The sequence below is a fragment of the Eublepharis macularius genome, chromosome 11 (genome assembly GCF_028583425.1).
Source record: "Eublepharis macularius isolate TG4126 chromosome 11, MPM_Emac_v1.0, whole genome shotgun sequence".
Classification (NCBI taxonomy): domain Eukaryota; kingdom Metazoa; phylum Chordata; class Lepidosauria; order Squamata; family Eublepharidae; genus Eublepharis; species Eublepharis macularius.
The window spans coordinates 36,049,861-36,073,326 of NC_072800.1; the positions used below are offsets into that span (position 1 = coordinate 36,049,861).

General features: G+C 40.3%; 2 protein-coding genes across 3 annotated transcripts; one reads left to right on the forward strand and one right to left on the reverse strand.

Annotated features, from left to right (window-relative positions):
* Window positions 1-3,403: 3,403 nt before the first annotated feature.
* METTL6 (methyltransferase 6, methylcytidine) lies at window positions 3,404-11,634 on the reverse strand. 2 transcript variants are annotated; one of them, XM_054991541.1, is made up of 6 exons: window positions 11,349-11,634; window positions 9,507-9,885; window positions 7,956-8,090; window positions 5,929-6,099; window positions 4,856-4,997; window positions 3,404-4,002 (listed from the first exon to the last, which is right to left on the reverse strand). In XM_054991541.1, exons 2-6 carry the CDS (start codon window positions 9,813-9,815, stop codon window positions 3,854-3,856), a joined length of 906 nt encoding a protein of 301 aa, XP_054847516.1. In that variant the 5' UTR covers window positions 9,816-9,885; window positions 11,349-11,634; the 3' UTR covers window positions 3,404-3,853. The 2 variants fall into 2 exon arrangements, with proteins under 2 accessions (XP_054847516.1, XP_054847517.1); XM_054991542.1 differs by lacking the exon at window positions 5,929-6,099.
* A 64-nt stretch (window positions 11,635-11,698) lies between these two features.
* Window positions 11,699-20,297, forward strand: EAF1 (ELL associated factor 1). Its single transcript, XM_054991516.1, has 6 exons — window positions 11,699-11,856; window positions 12,915-13,009; window positions 14,217-14,353; window positions 15,470-15,636; window positions 17,635-17,853; window positions 19,419-20,297. Exons 1-6 carry the CDS (start codon window positions 11,754-11,756, stop codon window positions 19,463-19,465), a joined length of 768 nt encoding a protein of 255 aa, XP_054847491.1. The 5' UTR covers window positions 11,699-11,753; the 3' UTR covers window positions 19,466-20,297.
* The last annotated feature ends 3,169 nt before the right edge of the window (window positions 20,298-23,466 follow it).

The following is a 23,466-nucleotide window of genomic DNA, read 5'->3' on the forward strand; positions in this document are numbered from 1 at the left end:
GGGACACTCAAACCCAGAAGCTGTGTGTCAGGAATTCATCCACCCAAAACCAAGTTTTTAGTAAAAGTGACCAGACTCAGGTTCAGAATTATAAGTGTTGTCAGGCTTTAGCCTAGCTCAGATATGTGGTTGCCAGGCCGATTAGTAACACTTGTGGAGCAGTCTGAGTTCCCCAGTGAGTTGGGAGACTGTTCTCAGAGAGGATCTTTGTTCACTCCCAAGGTTTTCACACACCTGAAATGCTAATTAACAGCTCAGCCCTGATTGGCTCATGAGTTGCTGGGTAATGCACTGAGTCCTGAAAAAGAGGTCTTCTCAGCACACCCAGTTCCCTATGCAAAGCCAGCTAGACGGGAGAGGGCTTACATTGTAATGGACGGGTGAGATAAGCAACAAATGGATGCCAAACAGAAATGCCTAGGTAGTTAGGTCTCAAGTTCTTTGATAAGCAGATTTTATGTAGCAAAAATAAATTTTCTTATTTTAATGTCTGTTGCCTGTGTGTCCTTTATGCTTTTTGCAAACACTCTTTAAGCTAATAAACTTTTATTTAAGCTGAGTCTGGCATTAATGACTTGGGTGTCAGTACACCCCAGAACAAACCCAGAGATTAGAAAGCCAAGGCCTTTGGGAAAGGGAGAGCTTTTGGTCTCACAAACTGAAGGGAATGCGTCCCATCTGCCTGATTGCAGTAGTGGCCGTGATCAGCACTCAGAATTAGGAGGAAGGGAAGCAGCCTTCCCAGCACTATGGTACTTCTTTATTCAAGTACCCTTCTCTGATATTGTGCTGGGTATGGTTCAAACACATTGGCTAACCATGGTTTGCCAATAATGAACCTGAAGGATCTTTGGGCTCATGCACTCCATTAGTTTGCACATGCAATTTCTGATTCTGCAGCAAGCCTTAGTTCATGTTACAATTTCCATCCCAACTAGTGAACTACAGTTTGCCATCCCCAGACAACCACTAGTTGAAATCCTTGTTTGCTGATAAAGCCCAAACCAGTTTGCCAGTTTAGACACAAATAGTGGTTTATCACAAAAACAAATTAACTGGTTCTGTGTGAAGAGCCAAAAGCATACAAACCATTCCATGTAGTATAAGTGGTGTCAAACTAGGATCTAGGAGATCCAGGTTAGCATCTCTACACTGCTGTGGAAGTTTGCTGGGTGACCTCGGGACAGTCACACACACTCAATAAAGCCTACCTCACAGGGTGTTATAAAAATAAAAATAAAATGGAGGAGAGACGAACAATATAAGCTGCTTTGGGACTCCATTAGGGAGAAAGGTGGTGTGTAGATGAAGTAAACAAGTAAGTAAATAAACCAGTCTCACCAAGGTTTGTTCATGTAGTTGCAAATTGTGAAGTCCAGAGACAAACAAAACGTCTTCCCTTTAGTTAAAACTATTTTTCAGATAAAAATATCCCACGAACCTAATTAAGCTTCAGGCATTCCATCCTATAGCATTACTGCTTCAAAGCTAACGCAAAAAGTTAGGAACAGAGACATCACTTATTTCCTAAGGATCTTACTAACAATCTTGTCTTTAATTAACACTCTTTTCCAGCAGCTCCTAATCTTAATCACTTTTTAAGTGTCAGAATTTAAAGAAAGAGGCAGTTCTAACAGTTCATTAGACCTCCTGGCTTTCGACTATTGCAGCATGATGAAGGGTGCATGGTGCCACCTGGTGGAAAAAATCTTGATCATTTAAAATTCATATGCAATACCTTGTTTTCAGTCATGTTGAGGCTGACTGAAAGACTGAAAATATGTTATGTAATGTCAATTTTTTCATTTGATATAAATCCTATACATTGACTCCATCAAGAGACAAGAACACTGCTCACAGTTTCTCGCCCCCAATACTAGGTAAAACTATATAGCTTGGTTTCCACCAACTCTGCCCTGAATTGTCATGTATAATTCAATCTTCAGCATAGTTAATGTAACACATTTCTTCTGTCCTCAGACTTTTAAAGGATCTGTGTGCTCCATCTGATGCATGTCAGTGAGACATTTGATTAGCACCTGCTTTTTATACTTTCAGTTCTCCCTTCTGCTTCACAGACACCAGCCCAGCATCAAATGATTCAAACCTTCCTGATATTATACAGGATGTAGAGAATGGGAGGCCTGAAACAGCCCCTTCCTCCTTTATAACACCCAGCATGATGAGGAGTTCTGGAGAAGCCAAAAGCTTACGCATAATTTAATATTGTTAGGACTGGTCCTAATAAAAGGAATTATAAGGTTTTTGGATCCAAACATTGGATATTTAGCCTCTATTTCATCCATAAGGACACACTGGAAGAACGTATCTACCTTTTTACATACTTTGAGTATGACTGGTGTCGTATCACAAAATACACTGCAGCTGTAGCAAGAAATCTTGGGGATCTGTCTCTGTTGCTCTCTGCTCTTGCTTGGCCTTCAGGAAGCATGAAAACATCGCCATTGTGTAGTCCCGCTTCCTAGTGCAGTTCCTCCCCCAATGTCAAAGGTTCTTCTTCTCAATATCCCATTCATTTTTGTGAAGCTAGTCAATCACTTGCAGGGGAAGTATGCGGGGAGAGCAAGTCAATCACTTGCAGGGGAAGTATGCGGGGAGAGCAAGTCAATCACTTGCAGGGGAAGTATGCGGGGAGAGCAAGTCAATCACTTGCAGGGGAAGTATGTGGGGAGAGCAAGTCAATCACTTGCAGCACCCATAGCTAACTTATTTATATTACACATTTACTCACAGCTCAAGATGATGTATGGATTGTTTCCCCCCCCCCGCCCCCCCCCCACACTGTATACTTACAAAAGCCCTGTACAATAGATTAATCCAAGAGAGTGACTGGCCTACCTAGTGACTCTCATGGCTGAGTAGGAAGCTGCTGCAGCATAGTGGTTCAATGTTTGGGTGGCAAATCAGTACTCTGCTGGTTCGCCTCCCACTACTGTCATAAGCTCAATAGGTGGCCTTGGGTAAGCCACTCGTCTCAGCCCCAGCTCCCCAGCTGTATTGTGGGAATAACAACAACACTGACTTTGTTCACTGCTCTGAGCGGGGAACTCATCTGTTCAGAAGGGCAGTATAAAAGCACACTATTATTATAGGTTCTTGAACTGAGGAGTCCTCAGTCCAAGTCAAATATTGGCCCCTAAAATACCCGTATGTACCTAGTTTCTTAGAGGAAAAAAACTAGTTCTGAACTAGTTCAAAGTAGTTCTTTCATTCCCTCTCCTCCAGATCAGGCCTAACAGCTGCCCTAGGAGGTATGATGATAGCAGGAACGATGGTTATGCATAAGGTTGTGTGGCACTTCCCCCCAAACACTGGAAATCTACAGACAAATGTCAGTTAATTTAAGCTTGCTGAAAGATTGTAAATAAGAATGGTCCAAAGGTAAACAAAGCCATTTTAAATAGAAACATGGATAACTATAGTTCACAAGATCCAGTTACAGCAGACGATTAAATTTCAATAAAGGCATTTAGAACTTCCTACAAATTCTTCCTTCTGTTCCCAAAGAAGCAATTAAATATGGAACAGATTTGATTTTAAAAATACAGCATGCAGGCTTTTGTATAAAGTAGTCTGAGAGATGACTGGCCCCAAGGCCACAGAACGACCTTCATAGATGAGTGGGACTTGAACGGAGGTTTCCATGGTGCAAGTCAAACACTCCAGCAATGGCCCAGACATGATGCCTATTCAGTCTCTCTATTTTAAGGGTCATTCATCTGACAAAGCAACAGGCAGCCGTCTCTGAAAACTTCATCATGCTCGCATCTCAGTCGTCATGACAGCAGAAGAGAGGGAACGTTCACATTTGCTGGATTGTTTTAAGGAAAAGTCAGGCTTCCCTTGGAGGCTTTCGAAACTTGCTTTGGAGAAACACCCTTGGCACGCACAAGCCTTCCTTCTTGTTCACAGTTTCTCTCAGCACATATTCATTGATCACTTGCTCATACCCCACAGACAGGAAGAGTCGAGCCAAGAAGTCTGAAGGGAAAAAAGATCAAGTTTAAATGGAAACACGAGAAGAGAGACGTCTTAATGCAGGCTGCTCTTTTCAAACAAACTCTGCTACATACAGGAGATCGTTTGACCAGGTGGTGGGAATGACCCAGCTTTAGCATATGCTTATTCTAAAAGAAAATTTCCATTTATATTTGAATGGTACTGTTTTTAGGATCATGTATATGCAAACCCTCCATGAAACAGGTAGTGTCATCTAATACAGAGCTGTAGCACAGTGGTTAAGTGGTTCGGCTGTGAATCAGCACTCTACTGGTTCGAATCCCACTTGTGCCATGAGCTCAGGTCGCCTTGGGTAAGCCAGTCCTCTCAGCTCCAGCTCCCCAGCTGTATTGTGGGGATAATAATGACACTAACTTGTTCACCACTCTGAGTGAGGCACTAATATGTCTAGAAGGGTGGTATATAAGCGCAATTGTTGTTGTTATTATTAAACAAGAGAGTTTTAATCTGAAATCTGTCCCTTCCTCTCCTGTGCAGACTGTAGAGGTAAAGAGCTACATGTAAAATATGCAATCACATTTTGTTATCATGTCAAGCACACACAGTCCCTAGCTCAAATATGGCCATTAAGTATCCCCTTAATCTTGATAGGCTTTGATTGAAGGCCTTTCAGACACGTAAAAGGAAACCTTTGATTTTGTACTGCTTTTAAAAACCACTTTTGGTGCCCCAGTACTAATATATAGGAGAAATTGATCTTTAGATAAACACATGACTACTGAATTGCATGATTCATACTTAGTAGAAAGCCCACAAGGTACATGGCAATTCAAAAGCAGAATATAAGTAAAGCAGTTTGCATTAAATGTCTCACCATCTGTGAAAAAGTATGCTCTTGTTCCATCTTGTCTAACATAGAAGTTTTCTCCAAGTTTGTTTGCAGACTTAAACCTCAGCATTGCATGATCATAGAGGCCATAGTCTCTGAATAGCACACACTTGCCCGGCTTCAACACCTGACAGATACATGCATGAAACTGATGAAACTTTAAATGTAAGGAGAAACATTTCCCATGTATGACATTTTCTAGGTCCCAAAAGATGGGATCAATTACATCAGAAAAAACATTTCAACAAACAACAGGTTTAATCATCAAATTTGCATTTTCATCAAGCTAATTAACATATGATTTTTCAATAGTTGGGGAAAGGGCTTCAGTAATGGCCTTTAATTCATTATACCTCCACTATGAAAATGGCAGAATAATGCAAAGTAAGGAAAATTATGCATGTATGCTCTAATTATATACTTGATACAGGTAAGATAATTCAGATTTTTTTTGCATATAGTTTGAATTGCCTGGGTTTTTTTGTCTTTAACATAAATTGCCCTGACAAGGCTATTTTGTAATCTCACGAATATGCAGCACTCCCCAGCCGTGGCAGCAGCCGCTGGGCTGGGGGGCCGGGATTTGGCGCAGAGGCAGACAAGGCTTCCCGGGCATCTGGGTATGCTGGAGTGGACGGAGACAGAGGCCTCATAAGGCCGCTCCGCCCTTGCATGGTTGCAAGTTATGTTGTCGTTATTCAATAAAAACGGCCCTTTATATCTCAATTCTGGCGTCTGCCTCTTCATTCCAACTGGGGCAGCAAACCCTGGTTTTTCCCAGGCTCACAAAGTATGAGCAGCATGGCCATTACCAGCCACGACTTCCATGATCATTTCAGTGATATTTTGCCAGCTGTCTTGACCATGGAAGTTGCTACCAGCTATCTCTCACGTATCTTTCTTCATCAAAACATATTCCCTTTGCCCACATGATAGGCATCCAGAGCTGCTCACACAGGCAAGAAATGTACTGTGTGAAGGAGCCCCAGAAATATCATATGAATGGCAACTGTTCAGACCAGGAAAAGACAGCTGTTGTTTAATATAAGCTCACTCACCTTGTAAATGTTGCTTAAGACAAGGTGCATCTTCTCAGGATGAACAGCAGAAAGTACAAATATTAACAACACAACATCCACAGAACCAGGTGGTACATTTTCCAGAAGGTCCTCTTTGGTAAGGTCACACTGGAACGCTTTGCATCTCTGGGCATCATACAAAGGGTTTCGCTATGAAGTGGAAATATTTTTCCTTAAAGATTTGCCACCAACCAACTGATGTTTGCTTTCTAAAGTAAAGAATTTGAATTGTGCAGGAAACACCTAAGAAAGAATATAATTGTTTCTAGCTTTAAACTTAGCGAGTTCCTAATTTGCTCGAAGTCTTACGTTTTTCTGCCAATACAATAGTTTTTCTTCCATCAGCTGAGATACAGATGTACCATAAACAACTTGTGGTTAATGAGCTGGGGCAATGTAGATTACAAAGTTTGGTACAGGCCTTGTTATCCAGCACTAATCAGAAATGGTGGCTGCCAGTTAATCTAACGTGCCAGATATTGGAGCTTATTTGGTCTGCCTTGCCCCCTACCTACAGGAATCCAAAGAGTCGAAACCTCACCCTGTTGGGAGTGCCTGGCAGAACCTTTCTCCTTCCCCTGGAGCTATCCACTGCAACTGGAAGGCAAGTAGGCCAGCTGCTTGGGAGCCCTCTGGCAGCTTGAGGAGACAGGCTGAGTGGGAAGGAAGCACCCACAGATGATTTCAGCTGGCAGCACTAGCTGCCAGAAGTCAAACAACTTACGGGGGTATCAAGCTGACTGGTTGGAGAGGGAGGAGCAGGGCACATGAGCAACCAAAGATGGAAGGCTATGGTGGTGGAGGAGGAGAAGCCTGCCCCATGGCAATGCTGGTTAACTGAGGCTTTTGGATAATCAAGGGCCGGATAACAAAGCTTTTACCGTCTTTCTTAATGTTGTATTAGAAGGAACTTATTGTTGATCTATGATTGTAACAAATTGAATTAGAAGGAACTGCCAAAGATTTTTTTTATAAAGCAATTAGAAATACAATTTGATCCCAAGGAACTATTTACAAACATGCAAGCCTGCCAAAATGCAGCTGGAGCTTGATTTATAGTTTTGGTGGCAGCAACAGATCTGACAACTGACAAGACAAGCTGCTTTTTGGACTCCGCAATGGCTAGTGTTGTCAGCTGCCAGTGCTTCTGCAGAGAGGAGAGCACACTGTGCCTCTGCTATGCATCTAGTTTTCTCACCGCCTGCATAAATAGCCTATTTGAATTGCAGCCAGCGCTCAGGGTTTACAGACACAAATCGGTTTTAGTGATGGCCACAGGTGGAAAAACCTCTCTTCCGTTATGCAAAGCCAGCTCATATTAAAGAATCTGGCCTAGAATTAAACAAGATTCTTCAAAATCATCTGAGCTCTAGGAAATGAACAACATTTTTTCTGACGGGCCTTTGGAGATACTTTCCTAACATTTGCTACTTACACCTATGTTTCAGACTGAGTTACTTTTACATTTTCTTTGGAGCAAGCCCCATTAAGCACAGACTTGCCAAGTAAGCATGTATAGGACAGGACGCCTATCTCCATTAGCTGTTCACTGTACCATGCTGAATTTGTTTATACACAATATAAACAATGCAATATGGGGAAAGACCCTCAGCACATTTTTATTCCTGTTATCACATCTTGAAAGAGAGGTGAAAAGATGTCCTGGTTATCTAAGGCTCGTTTTCATACAGTTTAGTTTCAGTCTCAAAATTTAATCAATGAACTTTTCAATCAAGTGGAGGGCTAAAATGAGTTAAGGGATGGCTATTTTAGGCTCACTGATTGTGACAACAAGAACAGAGCATTAGACACCAAACAGCTTGAATCACCCAAACTCCCCAGCTCGTCCTTTTCCTGGTCGGTTTCATCACCTGTTTTTAAAAATTGAGCAAGATCTCTTCCCCCATGATTTAACGCAGTAGAATCTTAAGCAGAGTTTTACCCTTAAAAGTCCACTGAGTCCCATTTCTTTCTTGTTGATTTGTTTAGAGTTGAATCTTACCAACCTTTACATATTCCACAGCTCGGGGGGAGAAATCACATGCGTAAGCAAAGATATTCAAATCCTCTTCTAGAAGTGGAAACAAACAGTTACCAACACCGCAGCCTGCTTCAAGAATCGTTAATTTCTGGTATTCAAACTACAAAGGAGAAAACAGATCATTTATTACTTCCTTCTAAAGCAAACCAAATCCCCAGTCATTAAATACCAGCAGCATAAAGCGACGTTTTCAGACCACATGAAGCTGTCTTATGCTCAGGGCTTTTTTTCAGGGGGAACACGGGGGGAACGGAGTTCCGGAACCTCTTGAAAATGGTCACATGGCCGGCGGCCCCGCCCCCTGATCTCCAGACAGAGGGGAGTTTAGATTGCCCTCCACAGCGGGGCCACCGGCCATGTGACCATTTTCACCCAGGGCAACCCACTGAGTTCCACCACCTCTTTTCCTAGAAAAAAAGCCCTGCTTACGCTCAATCAGTCCATTGTTCCATTATGGCCATTACTGTCTACTCAGACTGGCAGTGGTTCTTCAGGGTCTCAGGCCTTTCATATCACCTACTACCTGGCCTTTTAAATGGAAGATTCCAGGGACTGAACCTGAGACCTTCTACAACATGCAAACTGAATGCTCTATGACTGAGCCCTTTTACACATGCTCAGAAGTGATGAGATTCTAGAGCTAGGTGCCGGTTGGTATTGCACAGTGGCCTTCCTGAGGAAGTGAGGAACACCTCTACTTCAATGGCCTTCTGGTGCCACTGCAAGACTGATTTATAGAGCAATCCTAGCGAGAGTTACTCCAACCTAAGCCCACTGATTTCACACTCCAGTAATTATGTCTAAGATTGGACTGTTAAAAGGGCAAATCAACCTGCATGGTCTTAAGATTGTCACCTGTATTTTAGTTTGTTTCTAACTTTGGCTCATATGTTTTAAATGTTTCTTTTTTAAAAATTGTAACCCATCTCAGGTCTTTCAGAAGAAAGATGGAACAAATATGTTTTAAATAAAGAAAACAGACCAAAGTCAATGAAGATAGAAGTTCTTACAGTAATTTTTCTGGTTGATAGTAAACATGTGACCCATTATGATCCCTGGGAAAGATCTGAGTGCATACAGGCTGTTTCTACTGATCTCCCATTCAGATACTGATCAGGTCCATCCCTGCATAGCTTAGACATCAGATACTCCCTGTTCACTGTATATTTCTATCCTAAGAAGTGGGGTTCTTGTTCACAAAAAGCTTATGAAGGAATAAAATGTTGTTAGTCTTTACAGTGCCACAATATTCCTATTTGCTTTTCTGCTGCTATGGACTAATTGCTACTACTTTGAAAGCACGTATCTTCAAAAATATCATACAAATTGCTATATTAAGTCTTCCCAGGAAGACTGCAAAAGCAACATCATAGAAAAAATGGAACACATAGGCTGAAGCCCATCACACACAAACAAAAGTTATGTAACTAAAGATAAAACAAGGATTGACTGCACATTTCCTGCTTTCTACAGTAGCCTTGACTTGCCCTCTGCTGCTTTAGTGAATGAAACTTACTTCACGGCAAGCTTTTAATTCTTCAAATTCTCTAGTTGTCCAGTGCCTGTCCTTGAAAAAGTTGGTGTGGTTCCTTTTGTAAAACAGATCCCAGTTCTTTTGAGCTTCTTTTTCTAGCTTCAGTTGTTTGAAGTCAGATACTAAGACCTGATCTTTTGCCAACTTTTCTGCTTCTTCAGGGCTAAGTGTTCTTGCTTTGTGCCCAGTCTTCTGGAAAGTGACAGTATCATAAACTGGTATTCTTACGTCAAGCTGAACAACAGATGAGTCCTCTTCCAAAGGCCTGGATTCATCCATATTAACTAACATTGATACCACAATTTCAGAACTGCTTTACTCCTTATTTATCTCCAGCACACTTATCAGATGAGATCTAGATCTAAAGTGACAATAAGGAAAAGATTAGTGTTCTAGGCCATTCAATGTGTGTTTTACAACAGGGGGAAAGCCAGCATTTCCCCCCCTCCATTCCTCTTTATTTTTTCAAAATGTATTTGAATTAATCTGAAGACAGACAAAACATAGTTTAAGAATGCCCTCAAATATAAGGAGAAACAACTATGTCACCCTACTAGAATGGATTTGCATGCAGTGTCTGTGGCACTGATTAAACTATAGACATACTTTCTCTCATACATGCCTCTTCTTGGGTTTAAACTGCATGTTACACTGGTGATAACCACGGCTGCATTTTCCAATGCATTTTTGATATTAAAAAAATCGAGCGTGTGTGTGTTTTATTCAGACCAGGGTTACACTGCTCAGCAACCCTCCAACACACCATGTTGCTTACTTGATTGATTTCCTTCCCACAAGGAGCCAATGTAGAGAAAGGGAGCCCATCTTCTTTCTCTGTCAGGGTCAAATGAAAGTGGGGTGGCAGTTTCAAACAGGTAAATGGGGGGGGGGGGTTAAACTACTTCTTGCCCAGCCCCATGACTGAATCATGTCTCCTGTAGCTACTTTCAGTGCAATGTTAGTAAAGTTACATCCTTCTGAGTCATTTGACATCATTGGCCTTAGAAAGGTTATCTTTTTAGGATTATAGAATCCAAAAACAGAATGGAAGATCGAATTACAATTGTCAAGCATAACTCTCTTTAGTGCTTGATAACTCCCCTTAGCGCATGCCTCATTTAAATACTGGTAACCTATGTTATCATCTTCACTATATTCACATTCAAATTCATACAAACATGACTTAATGCAAACATAACTTAATTCAATGAGCTCATGGGACAAGCGGGACTGCCTTCTGCATAAATGTGCACAGGATTATACTGCATGAATGAGACATGATTACTTAAATCAACTCAGATTATAAGGCTGGGTCATAAGAAATAGCTGAGAGAGATGCCTTGGTAAGGGAAAGGGACTATAAACATTGGGAACTGTCCAATGATGTAAATATATTCCTACTGGATAGCTTCCACATTTCTAATAGATTTTATGTTTATTAGTTATGCTTTGTTTCAGAAAGATTTCATCTCTGTGTTCAGATTTATGCTTGTTTCCAAATGTTCTGCTACCCTATCCTGTATCTGTCCACTGAGTGTCCTAACTGCCGATCATATTGTATTTTGCCCAATGAATTTCCTAGAAGTTAATTAAATTGTATTCACTTGCACTGTGTAATCTACCCTGAGACCCCGTGAGACTATAAATAAATAAATAATAAGGCATCCCTAATACTGATTACAGGTATATACTGAGAGAGAATTAAACACATGTGTTTACTGGGAAAGGGAAGTTTGGGAGGCCAAAAATGTATGAACGGTAAAAGACGGCCGTAACGCTGCTACGCGTCTCTATAACCTACCCGGCTCCTCAACTTTTACTTACGTGGAATTTCTGTCAAGAGGCAGTTGTTGAACTCGGCGGAGGCCTCTCAGGATGCTTCTCACATAGAAGGTCGCCGGTTTGATCCCCGCCATCTCCACTCACAGGACTTCGGTGGACGGAAAAGGCTGCCGAGCGACCGCTAGCCAGAGAAGTCGGCAGCTGCCGACTCGTTTCCTTCCCCCAGTTACTAATACGAGTTCAGGGCAGGGGTGGCCTCCCTTTGCTCCTATCCTCCGCCCCGCGACCGCCGCACTTCCACGGGCTGCGAGGCCTTCTCGATGCGGAACGCTTACGCGGTGACACGCCGGCCCGAGGCCGGAAGGAAAAGCGGAGGAAGGCGGGCCGGGGGGCAGCGGCTCCAGCGGGCCCGGGTTATTGTGGCGGTTTGCGGGCGACGCCGGGGCCATGAACGGCTCGGCGAACCCGCTGCTGGACAAGGAGGAGCATCCGCTGCAGCTGGGCGAGAGCTTCGAGCGGCACCCCAAGGCCTCCTTCCACACCATCCGCTGTGAGTGACTCGCACGGGCCGCGCTTCGGGCCCGGCCAGCGACCTGACCTGCTGCCGGCTGGCGGCCGCCAAAGAGCGGCCTCTTCCCGCCTCTTCAGGAGCACGAAGCGGTCCCGGTCCCTTCTTTAGTGGGTTGCCGGAGTTGTGTTTGTTTGTTAAACGGACACGCCGTGTGAGATGAGGAGTTGGGGAGGCCTGGCTCCACTTCTGCGCTGCGCCGTTGACCTCGCTTGCGTGTTCCGGTGCCCTTTTTTTAGCCTAACATAACCCACAGGGTTGTTGTGAACATGAAATGGCGGAGAGGATCGCTATCCCACCCGGAACTCGTAAGAAAAAAGATGGCACAAAAATGGAAGTTAGATGTACAAGCGCCTGTGTTTTTGACAATAGCTCTCTTATTCATAAAATACAGCAGTTGAAGCATTTATTGACACTCAGGTAAAGGGGGGGGGGGTATTCTTCCAAGGAAAAGCCATGGCTTAGGCTCTGTTTAATACCCACTGACCTCCAAAAAGTTTGTTGAGGAGGCTGTATTTACGTGCCAAATTTTTGTATATCAGGTTTTGCTGAAGATAGAGCAGCAGTTAACAAAAAGTTGAATCTACTTGTAGCTGGGGCCAGATTTCATTAAAGTAAACTGAGCATTATCAGGAGCAGTTTGCCTTTCCAGATCTGTGTAGCAAAAGCTTCAATCCTCTCCTCCCTCTGAAGTTAGGGCCTGGTTCCCGATTTCATAGTTAACTCTTCCTTTTATTTTTATCTGTTGCATTTTGATGTCGATGTTGTTCCAAAGAATTCAGGTCTTCCCTTCTCATTTTATCCTCACAACAACCCTGCAAAGCAAATTTGGCTGGGAGTGACTGGCCTGTGGCACCCAGTGCTGTTCAGTTTGTGTGGTGTTTGATCAAGGTCTCAGTGGTCCTAGTTGGACATTCCAGCCACTTTATCACACTGACTCTTCCTTGCATTCACTGTGGTAAATTAAGGGGTGGTGAGCTTGGTCAAATACATGTCAATAGTTTATGAACATATTTAATTCTTGTTAACATTCTCTATAGATGATTTTAAGCCAGCATCAATAGACACCTCTTGTGAGGGAGAGCTGCAAGTCGGTAAAGGCGATGAAGTTACAATTACGTTACCACATATCCCAGTAAGTTTATTTTAAGTCAAGATGCAGACTCTACTTTTCTGCATTTAAGTTCTGCTACTTATTATGACTTTCACTCTGAATTTTTAAATCTGTGGCCCGAAAAATTATTATATGCTTCAAAAGCGCAGGGCAGCAAATCTCAGTATGCACTGAATGTAGTTTGATGAAACATCTGAATTTTAAAACACAGTTTGTTGAGTAACTTTATTTCTCGTGGCTCTCTGGCCACAGAAAAAGAAGGATGTTTTCTGTGCTGAGAGGCAGAGAGAATGCAAGGAGTGGGCAAGCCAGGATGTGTTACTTGTGTGTGGTAGACGGAACCATTTATTGTACACCCCATGGTTTATCATGAAATCTGAATGCAGCCATTCTGTAGAGTCAACAGTGTGGTATACTTATATAATTCTTTTCAAATAGCTTCCTTCTGGCTGTCTACCCCTTATTATACAGACGTTAGTTTTTGACTTTCTTTCATAGCATATACTTATTTTGGCCTTAAGCAGACTTTACTAGCATTCTTTGAAACCTAAATATAAAACTCATCTCATTGATTTTCAAGTAATGTTTTCATATAAAAGTACTTGGGATATTTGGTTTTAAGATTGTCCTATAAATGATAAAATAATCATAGGTTTCTTTAGGTATAGAAATAGTTACAACTACGTTTTCTATCAGTTCTTATTAAAATACCAAACATTATTTTGAAATTTAAAATTTAAGAATCTGCCAGTTTTTTTTCTTATTTATGTGAATTAACATCAAAATTCTCTGTCTATGTTAATGTTATGAGATTGCATAACATATGAGAATGTTAATGAAAGTTCTCTATAGGTAAACTGCTGAAATATACATTACATTGCATTAAAAAGTAGAAGAGTAAATTGTATTAACGAGAAACCTGTTATAGCGTAAAACAATTGGAGATGTTTAATATACATTTAATAAATATTTATGCTTCTTTAAATGAATATTTTCATTGAGAAGTCAAAATAACAAAGAGGCTTCTGGTAACCCAAAGACTAAAAAATTTCACAAAAGCTTATACCACAAAAATATGCTTGTTAATCTTTAAGATGCCCCTTATGGTTGTTTTAGCTTGCGTAGACTAACACAGTTTACCCCACTGAAATAAAGAAGTCACTTTCCTGATGTAAGCATATGTGGACCTATTTAGACTTAAAAAGTTATCTGTGCCTTTCTCCATCAGGGTTCTACTCCTCCAATGACTGTGTTCAAAGGAAACAAAAGACCATATCAAAAGGACTGTGTATTGATCATCAATCATGATACTGGGGAATATGTGCTTGAAAAACTAAGCAGCAGCATTCAAGTCAAAAAGACAAGGTAAAAATAGCTAACAGGAAGGCATGAGGCCAATTAAAACTGGAAAACAGCCCTTCCTAGATTGCTTCAGATTGCAGGCAGCAGACAACACATCTTTAATTCCATGTGTTTTTTTTTAAACTCCCTACATATGAAATATTAAGGTATCAGAAAGAAGACTGGTTTTATATCCTTGATATGCTAGCTTTCCACATGCAAGGTGATTTTATGTGGGGAAGATGTCAGGCCTGCAGTGTTTCATCTGCAGTCTGAAGTGATTCAGACAGGAAAGGGCTGTGCCATGTGCTATTTCTGCATATTTGGAAATTGAATCATACCACAGATGGTGTAGATTTTTAAAATTACTTGAGGCATAGTCCTCAGTGACTTACATTGGAAGAGTTGAGCAAGTGTTTAGTTCTTGCACTGTCATTAGAATCAGTGGGATTTAAAATGTTTATGTTTCTGGATTGTACTCATTGATTTTTCATATGGTCTAACAGTTCCATCCTAAGCACAGTTATATTTTTCTCAGCCCATTAACTTCAGTTTGAGAGCCTGTTTGGTGTAGTGGTTAAGAGCGCGGGACTCTAATCTGGAGAGCCGGGTTTGATCCCCGACTCCTCCACTTGAAGCCAGCTGGGTGACCTTGGGCTAGTCACAGTTCTCGGGAGCTCTCTCAGCTCCACCCACCTCACAGGGTGTTTTGTTGTGGGGATAATAATGACATATTTTGTAAACTGCTCTGGGTGGGCATTAAGTTGTCCTGAACGGTGATATATAAATCAAATGTTGTCGTTGTTGTTATTCAATGGAGGTAAAAGGTTGTAGCTCTGCCTAGGGGTGCTGACAATGCACACATGAGTTTACTAGAGTAGCAGGCTAGAAAGGCTTTACATAAATCTTAAATTTTCTGTTAAAGCTCCCACGGCGGATCATCCGTACCATCTTCCTGACAATCCCCCAGCTATCTCATCTCCATCTGTCTAAACTTTGCTTCCAGAATAAATTATACAAAAGTAGACCAATATGGTTAGTTTGCATAATTCTGGAATCTGAAATTTTGGAAAGAATAAAAAAGATGCAGTGAGGAAGAAGTGTATGTGAAAGACATTATTGTCAACCTGTTTGTTTCAGAGCTGAAGGCAGTAGTAAAATCCAGGCTCGTATAGAACAGCAATCTGCCCGAGGCTCACAGGCTACCACTCAGTTCAGAACTCCTCCAAAGCCAGTAGCTGGTCCCAAAACTTCCCCGCTGAAAGACAACCCTTCACCTGAGCCTCAGCTGGATGACATTAAAAGAGGTAAAATCATACGGTTCATTGATTTGCTGTTTTGTAAGTTTATGATATAAATGCTTAATTGATTAATTTTAAAGTTGCAGCATTTGTGCAGTTTCTTCCATGAATCCTATTTGTTTTTAAATTATTATTTGGATCTTGAGTTTAGAAAGAATTGTGACATTTATGTTGGTTCCTCAGTATAATGTGGCATCATTCACATTAAAGCTTGCCTTAGTCCTATTTAGCTAAAAAAAAAAATCTCTACAAAAATTGTCATGTCAAAGTTGCATTTCATAGTTTATAACCTAAAAGTCCCAGTAAGAATGAAAATGAAGCTGCTAGCACTTAGTTCAGTAATGTTTCTTACAATCATCCACAGAACAATTTGACAAATATTTAACAATCATTCAGTCCAATAGTTCTCTCTCTCTCTCACACACACACACAACACACACACACATGGCCCCAGTTTATAAGTTTCCTTTCCAGGTAGCAATAAGCTATCAAAATCTATGTAGTTTTGGGCCTTACAGTTTGGAAACTATAACTGCAATCTATTTTAATAGAAACTATTGACCATAGTTATGATGCTTAACACAAATAAATTGTTAGAACAAGAAATTCACCTTCTGCATGATCTGCACAAACTGCCACTATGTCTCAATGAAACTCACATAGCTCATCTCTTTCCCATGAAGAACATTCCTTCCTTTCAATTACTGTAGCCATCCATGGAGACTCAAGAACTGTCACTTCTAAATCTTCACTGATTGAGACCAATGTTCCCTTTCATCTGCTTTATTGATCAAGCAGTGTAACCAGATTTTGGCTGTTTTCTTTTTCTAGTATAAATTTACTGATACGTGAATTTGAGTAACAGTTGTAGTCTGTAAATGCAGATTTATTTTTCTGTATTAAAGTTTGATACTTATTAAAATTATATCACAAGGTAAAACACTGTCGTGGGTGATTTTGATATTTTCATTAGAAATAAAAATGATTTAAAAAATATATTGTAAAGCACTTAAGAAAAGTAAATTTGGCATATAGTTTAAGAAGCTGCTACATTTCCATCACAACTTAACTCATAAGTTGCAAAATGTCTTGTAGGAGGCAAAATTATAGACTACTATGAATTAATCGCATAAAATTGTGCATAGACCAAAAATAATAGACCAATTGTGCATAGCTTCCAAAAAGAATTCTGTTCAAGAATTCCTGCAGGAATTTTAAATAAAAACTGCTAAGTTCTAAGTAGCTGTCATGTTGTCTCCCCCCCTCCCCAAACCCCAATCAGTTGCTGCAAACTTGTGCTTCTATTAACTTGCTCCTGTCTTCCTTCTGGCAGTAAATACTAAAGTTTTTAATGTGGCATTGTTTGTTGCATGTCTTATAGTGTGACGTTTGCATTGTTTCTAATTCAATAATCCACATTGAGCCTCAATAAGAAAGGTGGGCTATAAATGAAGGAAATGAATAAAATTGTGAAGGATGGATGGTTAGGTTTTTACTTTTTCCAAAGGTTTTGCTTTTCTTAGTAATCCTGTTGAAGATGCTTGAAGGAGAATAAAATCCAGCCTGCATTCACCTGAAGTGTATATGCTGGAACAGTATATATAACATTTTAGATTTCCCAGTAGATTTCCTAATATGAATATTCAGTATGTGGAAATTCTGCAGCCACTTAACAGTGTTTGTAACAAAGTAGGTAAGCAGATACTCAGCTCCAAATACATCTATTTGCATCATAGGGACAATTGTCCTGCATAGTACATTCCTATATTACTCCAATTACTCTAATATAGTCCTATATTACTCTAGTTGATATTAGGTAGTCACAATGAAACCAATTTATACTGTGCAGCCTAGATTTTTCAGGATCTGCAAACCAACCCCAGAGTTGTGAAGATTCTCATTATATGTACATATATTGTACATATATATGGTGTACAAAATTCTGCATTGCATCGAGGCTTACTAACTTTCTAACCCCTTCCCCCAAACATCCTTTCATTCCAGAGCTAAGAGCTGAAGTTGAAATTATTGAGCAGATGAGCAGCAGTAGCGGCAGCAGCTCGTCAGATTCAGAGAGCTCCTCTGGGAGTGATGATGAAACCTCTAGCAGTGATGGCGATGAGGCTGCGCACCCTTCCCCTTCGCAGCAGTACAATAACAAAAATCCTGTTGTCAACGGAACCAGTAGGTCACAAGGAAGCAATCAGCTCATAAACACTCTAAGTAAGTGAGGGGTTATCTTCACTCCTGTGGAAAGCTTTTGTGGGGCAGGGATTTTCAAGGGCCTAAGTAGACGGGTCTCTAATAGATAACTTGCAAGCCACTGGTAGCTCACTGTCTGCTGCAGAGCAACTTGTGCATCACTAGAAGACCCAGGAAAAGACTCGGTCTGGGATTTTTTTCTTTAAACTTTTATTTCATAGGATTTTCTTGCGTGCTGTAAAATTCAAGTCCAGTAGTACCTTAAAGACTAACAAGATTTTGGAGGTATATTCTTTTGATGAAGGGTGCTTATATCCTCTAAATCTTGTGGTCTTAAGGTGCTGCTGGACTCAAATCCTGCTCTTTGAGTGCAGACCAATATGGCTGTCCACCTGAAACTATCCTCTGTAATGTTTAACTGGTAGCTTCGTTTCTGGTGCTCCACCTAGGCCATATTCTGTTTCTAGAACATAGTAGGACTTGATAATGTGGGAGGGGGTAGCTCAGGATATTTTCCTTACTCAGAAATAGCTGCAATCAAAAAAAAGTTGGTGACCCTGCATTATACACCAACCAGTGGAAATGAGAACATGAAACTAAATAGTCAATTTGGAAGAGGAGAATTTAGGGCAGAGGGCAATGAGAGTGTGCAGAATTCTCTTAACCACCTGCTGTTTCTCTAGTCTGAATTCCCCTTGTTCTAAATCCTTTTTCTTTTCCTTAATGGTTTTAGGTTCAGTGACATGTTTTTGGGTGTAATATGTATTCAACCCCTTATCTGGGCATATGCTTCAATAAGTTGACTTGTCAAGTGTGCATAGGTTACTTTTTTTAGGAAAACAAAAACATACTTGTTGTGATGCATTCATTCATGTATGTTGTAAAGAGTCTTATTGTAGACGTTTCGGTAACATCACCATTGAGACGCATGGTCAGTTGACCTGGCCAGCATCCTCTCCTGAGAAAGTGCTTCATATGCCAAACAGCTTTTGTGGCCCCTTTCTGCAGGCACTAGGATGCAGGTACAGGGATGCAGTTGCATCATTTGTCCTGCAAGCCTTTCTCCTTCTAGCCTACTATGAACACAGAGCAGGTTCAGTCCAACTTGTTCTAGCTCTAAATGAGGCTGATACCAATAGTGAGCACTGCTGAAGCTGCTGTCCCTATCAAACTTTTGCTAGGCCAAGTCTGAAAAGAATCAAATATGGTCTTTTTAAAGGCAAATACACGGGGAAATGAGGCATGAAAATGCTCCAACCTGCATCATGCCCAAACTTTTCTTTTACTTGGTTTCAGTTAAAATAAAATTTTCAACAACCTGAATAACCTAGCTTATCCCAGTTCATCAGAACTTGGAAGTTAAGCAGAATTGGCCCCAGTTAATACTTGTATAGGAGACTGCCACAGAAGGGGGTTGCTAAGCAGAGGGAGGCAATAGCAAACCACCTCTGCTTGTCTCTTTCCTAGAATGTCCTTTAGATGAGATTGCCATGAGTGAGTTGTAACTTGACAGCACGTTCTTCTTAAAAGAAATTCTTCAATGTAGAATACACCAAAAAGTAACTTAACTTCTTTTTTTAAAACAGGAAATGACTTGCAGTTGAGTGAATCTGGGAGTGACAGTGATGATTAGAACAAGGTTTCTCCATTGGTTTCCTGTTACAGATGTCTAAAGAGGCAGATATTACTAAGCAGCAAGAATGTTAATGAAGAAACTGGCTCGAGACATGGCTGTATGAGTACAGCCTCAACGAACGTGACCTTTTAAAAATGTTCCGAAAGAATGGCTTATACTCTATTTTCATGTGTATAAATTGTGTATGTTGTGTATATTCTTTTAAAGTTTTAAATAGATATGGATATAGTATTCTAATACAGTAATCTGTGTTCTTACATGCTGATATTTTGTAAAGCATTAAGGATTATTATCACAATATTCTGCAGTATGAAGCTGGATCTGCAGAAGTGAGGGCTGAGATGAGAGAGTAGAATAGAGTATGTTATTTTAGAAGGGAGTGTTGGCAGAAGGTGGGGTATTGCAATTTTTGAATGCTTTTCCTGTGTTAAAAAAAAAACAAAAATCCCCGCAAATATGAAATAGCATAGCATGGAGAGGGATGAGCTGGTTTTCTGTCCCTGAGGTTTTGGTTTTCTTACCGCATGAAGGGTTTTTTATGTAGAATATGTACAAATGTTCTTCTCTCCCAATATGCTTTCTGAAGTAGTACAGTTTACAATGTCATCGCAAGATTGTAGCACTCACTTTTTCTGCAAGTATGAGCCATGCCTGATTTTAGGAGAGGTCCATTGTCCTAACGATTTAAGGGAAAAGATGGTTGTTGTGGATTATCCAGGCTGTATAGCCGTGGTCTTGGCATTGTAGTTCCTGACGTTTCGCCAGTAGCTGTGACTGGCATCTTCAGAGGTGTAGCACCAAAAGAGATCTCTCAGTGTCAGAGATCTCTGTCTTTTGGTGCTACATCTCTGAAGATGCCAGTCACAGCTGCTGGCGAAACGTCAGGAACTACAATGCCAAGACCACGGCTATACAGCCCGGAAAATCCACAACAACCATCATTCTCCAGCCGTGAAAGTCTTTGACAATATAATTTAAGGGGAAAGTTGTCTGTAGAGTGTTTGAGCCCGGTCTAAAACGGGCACTTAAGTGCAAATCTGAAAGGGGCATAAGGCTAATCTATTTTGCTGTGTGGGGTTCTATTTAATTTAAGACAGACTTGTGAATAGCCACATGCCTGGTCACCTGTGGCAAGTAAGAATTGCCTGTAGGCAAGGAAGCTTTTTAAAAACTAAGTAATGTGAGGTTTTTTTTCTTCTTTCAGACTATTACTTTGCAAGGGCAAGCAGGCCAGTAAAGTTTTTCATAGTCTTGAAACTTTTATGGACTTAAGAGTCAAAATAAACATGATAGGTATCATGGATCTTCATAATTCTTTGGAAGGGAAACTAGAGCCATACAGGGGCCTGATATGGACTTGGGCTGTGCAGGAAGGGGGAGACTGGCTTTAACTCTTCTACTCCCACAGGGTTTTGCCTTTCAGAATACAACATAGAGAAGGATAGGTAACTATATTTTGCGGATCTTTTTTTTTTCCCTTTAAAAAATTATAATAGCATAGCCAGCTCAAGTATGTGGAAGTTAAAAAGTTAATCCCCCCCCCTCTCCACCTGACACCAGTCAGAACTGACATGAAAAACATCTGATGATGTATTGCCCAACAACATCTAGTCTGCTTTTATCCTTATTTATGAAGTTTGGTTTAAGACAGGACAACACTGGGGTTTTGTTCATACGATGGTTCAAATCAAAATCATAACATTCCGTTTATTACTTTTAGATAGGAAATTCTACATACTTCTTGTGTGCACTTTCACATATGACAAGCACACACATCTGCTGCTAATATGTATTACAGAAACTTATGCCAGTGAGTGCTTTGTGTTGCATAGATACCTGGGCACACAATGATAGACAAGTGGGATATGTCAAATTATTCACAAACGTGACACCTGTGTTGGAAATCCATCTTACTTTCTTTAAACTCTAGTAAAGGTGACAATGGAATGCTGAGTTCTACCAAATAAGAAAGATATTTCTCTATACAGTGTGCCAGAACAAAACCTAGCTTCCACACAGTTAAGTTTTACCCAGTGCTGTTCTTTAAAGGACACAAGCCAACACGTTTTATAAGTTGCATTGTGCCAAATTCATGCAGTGGGTTATGCAGCGGTTAAAGTAAGAAACAGAATGCTAATGTAGAAATCTTCTTAAACCAATTAAAACTTTATTAAAAAGTTGAAGTGCAAATAAAAGGTTGAGGTGCAAATAATCTAGGTACCTACAAATCAGGTCCTGGTGCCTGTCACCTGATCAGCTGTGGAGGTTAGAAAGTAGGTTTCTCCTTTGCAAAAGTTTTTGCACCCCAATCAAACATTAAAACATTTTCAAGGCTACATAGAAAGCAAAGAAGGAGGAATCTTCTCTCATCCCATCAAAGTGTTTGTCATGGGGGTGGTCTAGGGTTTTTTGTTTGCTTCATAAGTACATGGATGTTTTCTTAAGGAAAAGAGAGACCTCTGCAAAGGGTTATAAAATACAAATTATTTTTCTAGATCAAATTTATTAAAATAGGTCTATATGCAGCTTCGCTTTATTATACATCTACATTTTAAAATTGCTCAGTTTTAAAATAATGCTTTATGAGATGAACACACAAATGAGAAATAAACTGGTGGTTTTCAACTACATCATCAGGAAAGAGAATACAGTGAACACTAATCACCTGTTCCTTTCTAATAAAATGCTGAAAGGATTTTTCTATATATTCTGAATTTTAGGCTAGTTAGACATATATACAGGACTGTGTAAGTCTCATGATTCTGCAAAAATGTGATATTGGATATTCAGCATCTTAAAGATAGGACTGAAAGCATGTGGCTGCTACTGGGGGGAATCTCGAGTGCTGGATTTTCACTGGTGAAAGGATGGGGATTCAGTATCTTGCCAAGCTTCCTGCCCTTCTTCATGACTAGCAGAAGACAAAGTGAACAAATACAATGTAAATTAAGAAAAAAATTATGTATGTCTAGATTGTCTTGGATCTTGGTTTGCCCTGCAACAGTGTGTGTGTGTGTGTGTGTGTGTGTGTGTATACTCACAATATATATACTTCCGTACAACAGTATATACCTACAAAAATCGATACGCAAAAAGGCAGGAGAAAGACTTGGGCATTCTCAGCATTTTACAGTCTACAACTTGGGGTAAGGAAGTGTATCAGCGATATTGCTACAAGGAACATGCCATGAGTTTTTATAAGTGACGTACCACCCAAGTCAAAAGGCATTGTGACCACTGAAAACTGTCAAAGAATTAAAAATTAGATAGGAGTAACACAGAATTCAGATTATGATACACTATTTTGGAGCAATTGTGCCTCAGATTTATTTGCATTGTTATAGCCCAGGCATATATATGTTTACTTTTATGTAAAGTATATGTAGATATATATTACTTGTAAAAATTTGTAGGTATTTTCTTTTTAAAAAATTATTTAAATAAAAGCTTTAGCAAACTTTATTTCCGCTGGATATTTTTTCTTCCTCATAATATTAGAATGTGGCATCATGCAGTTAAATTGATACTAGGTTCGGAAAAAAACAAAAGGAAGTATTATTTTACAAGACTGCAAAAATTCAATGATGACACGATGTAACTGACAGAAAATAGTGAAATGGCTACTGATGAAGGTTAAAGGAGAAAGTGTCAAAGCAGCTGAACATCAAGAAGACAAAATAATTACTGAGGAGTGTTCACAATTTTAAAGATGACAAGACATTGTTGAATATTTTCTATTTCTTGGCTTAATCATCAAAAGGGAGACTGCAATGAAGAAATCAGAAGAAGATTGAGACTTGGAAAAGCGGCTGTGAGGGAACTAGAAAAGATCCTTAAGGATATTTCTCTGGGGACCAAGATCAAGATAATCCAAACTATGGTATCTCCCCATTACTATGTATGGATGTGAAAGTGGGACAGTGAAGAGCTGACAAGAAGTGGGGGGAAAGGAAGACCCAAAATGAGATGGCTTGATGCAATAAAGGAAGCTACATTCT

Excerpts from the sequence above, each read along its gene's own strand:
- METTL6 (XM_054991541.1), bottom strand. The coding sequence starts at position 9,815 with ATGTTAGTTAATATGGATGAATCCAGGCCTTTGGAAGAGGACTCATCT. Across the intron at positions 8,091-9,506 it reads AATTAAAAGCTTGCCGTGAA|TTTGAATACCAGAAATTAAC; the intron begins GTAAGTTTCATT and ends TCTCCTTTGTAG. Across the intron at positions 6,100-7,955 it reads GAGCTGTGGAATATGTAAAG|CGAAACCCTTTGTATGATGC; the intron begins GTTGGTAAGATT and ends TCCACTTCATAG.
- EAF1 (XM_054991516.1), top strand. The coding sequence starts at position 11,754 with ATGAACGGCTCGGCGAACCCGCTGCTGGACAAGGAGGAGCATCCGCTG. Across the intron at positions 13,010-14,216 it reads TTACGTTACCACATATCCCA|GGTTCTACTCCTCCAATGAC; the intron begins GTAAGTTTATTT and ends TTTCTCCATCAG. Across the intron at positions 17,854-19,418 it reads TCAGCTCATAAACACTCTAA|GAAATGACTTGCAGTTGAGT; the intron begins GTAAGTGAGGGG and ends TTTTTAAAACAG.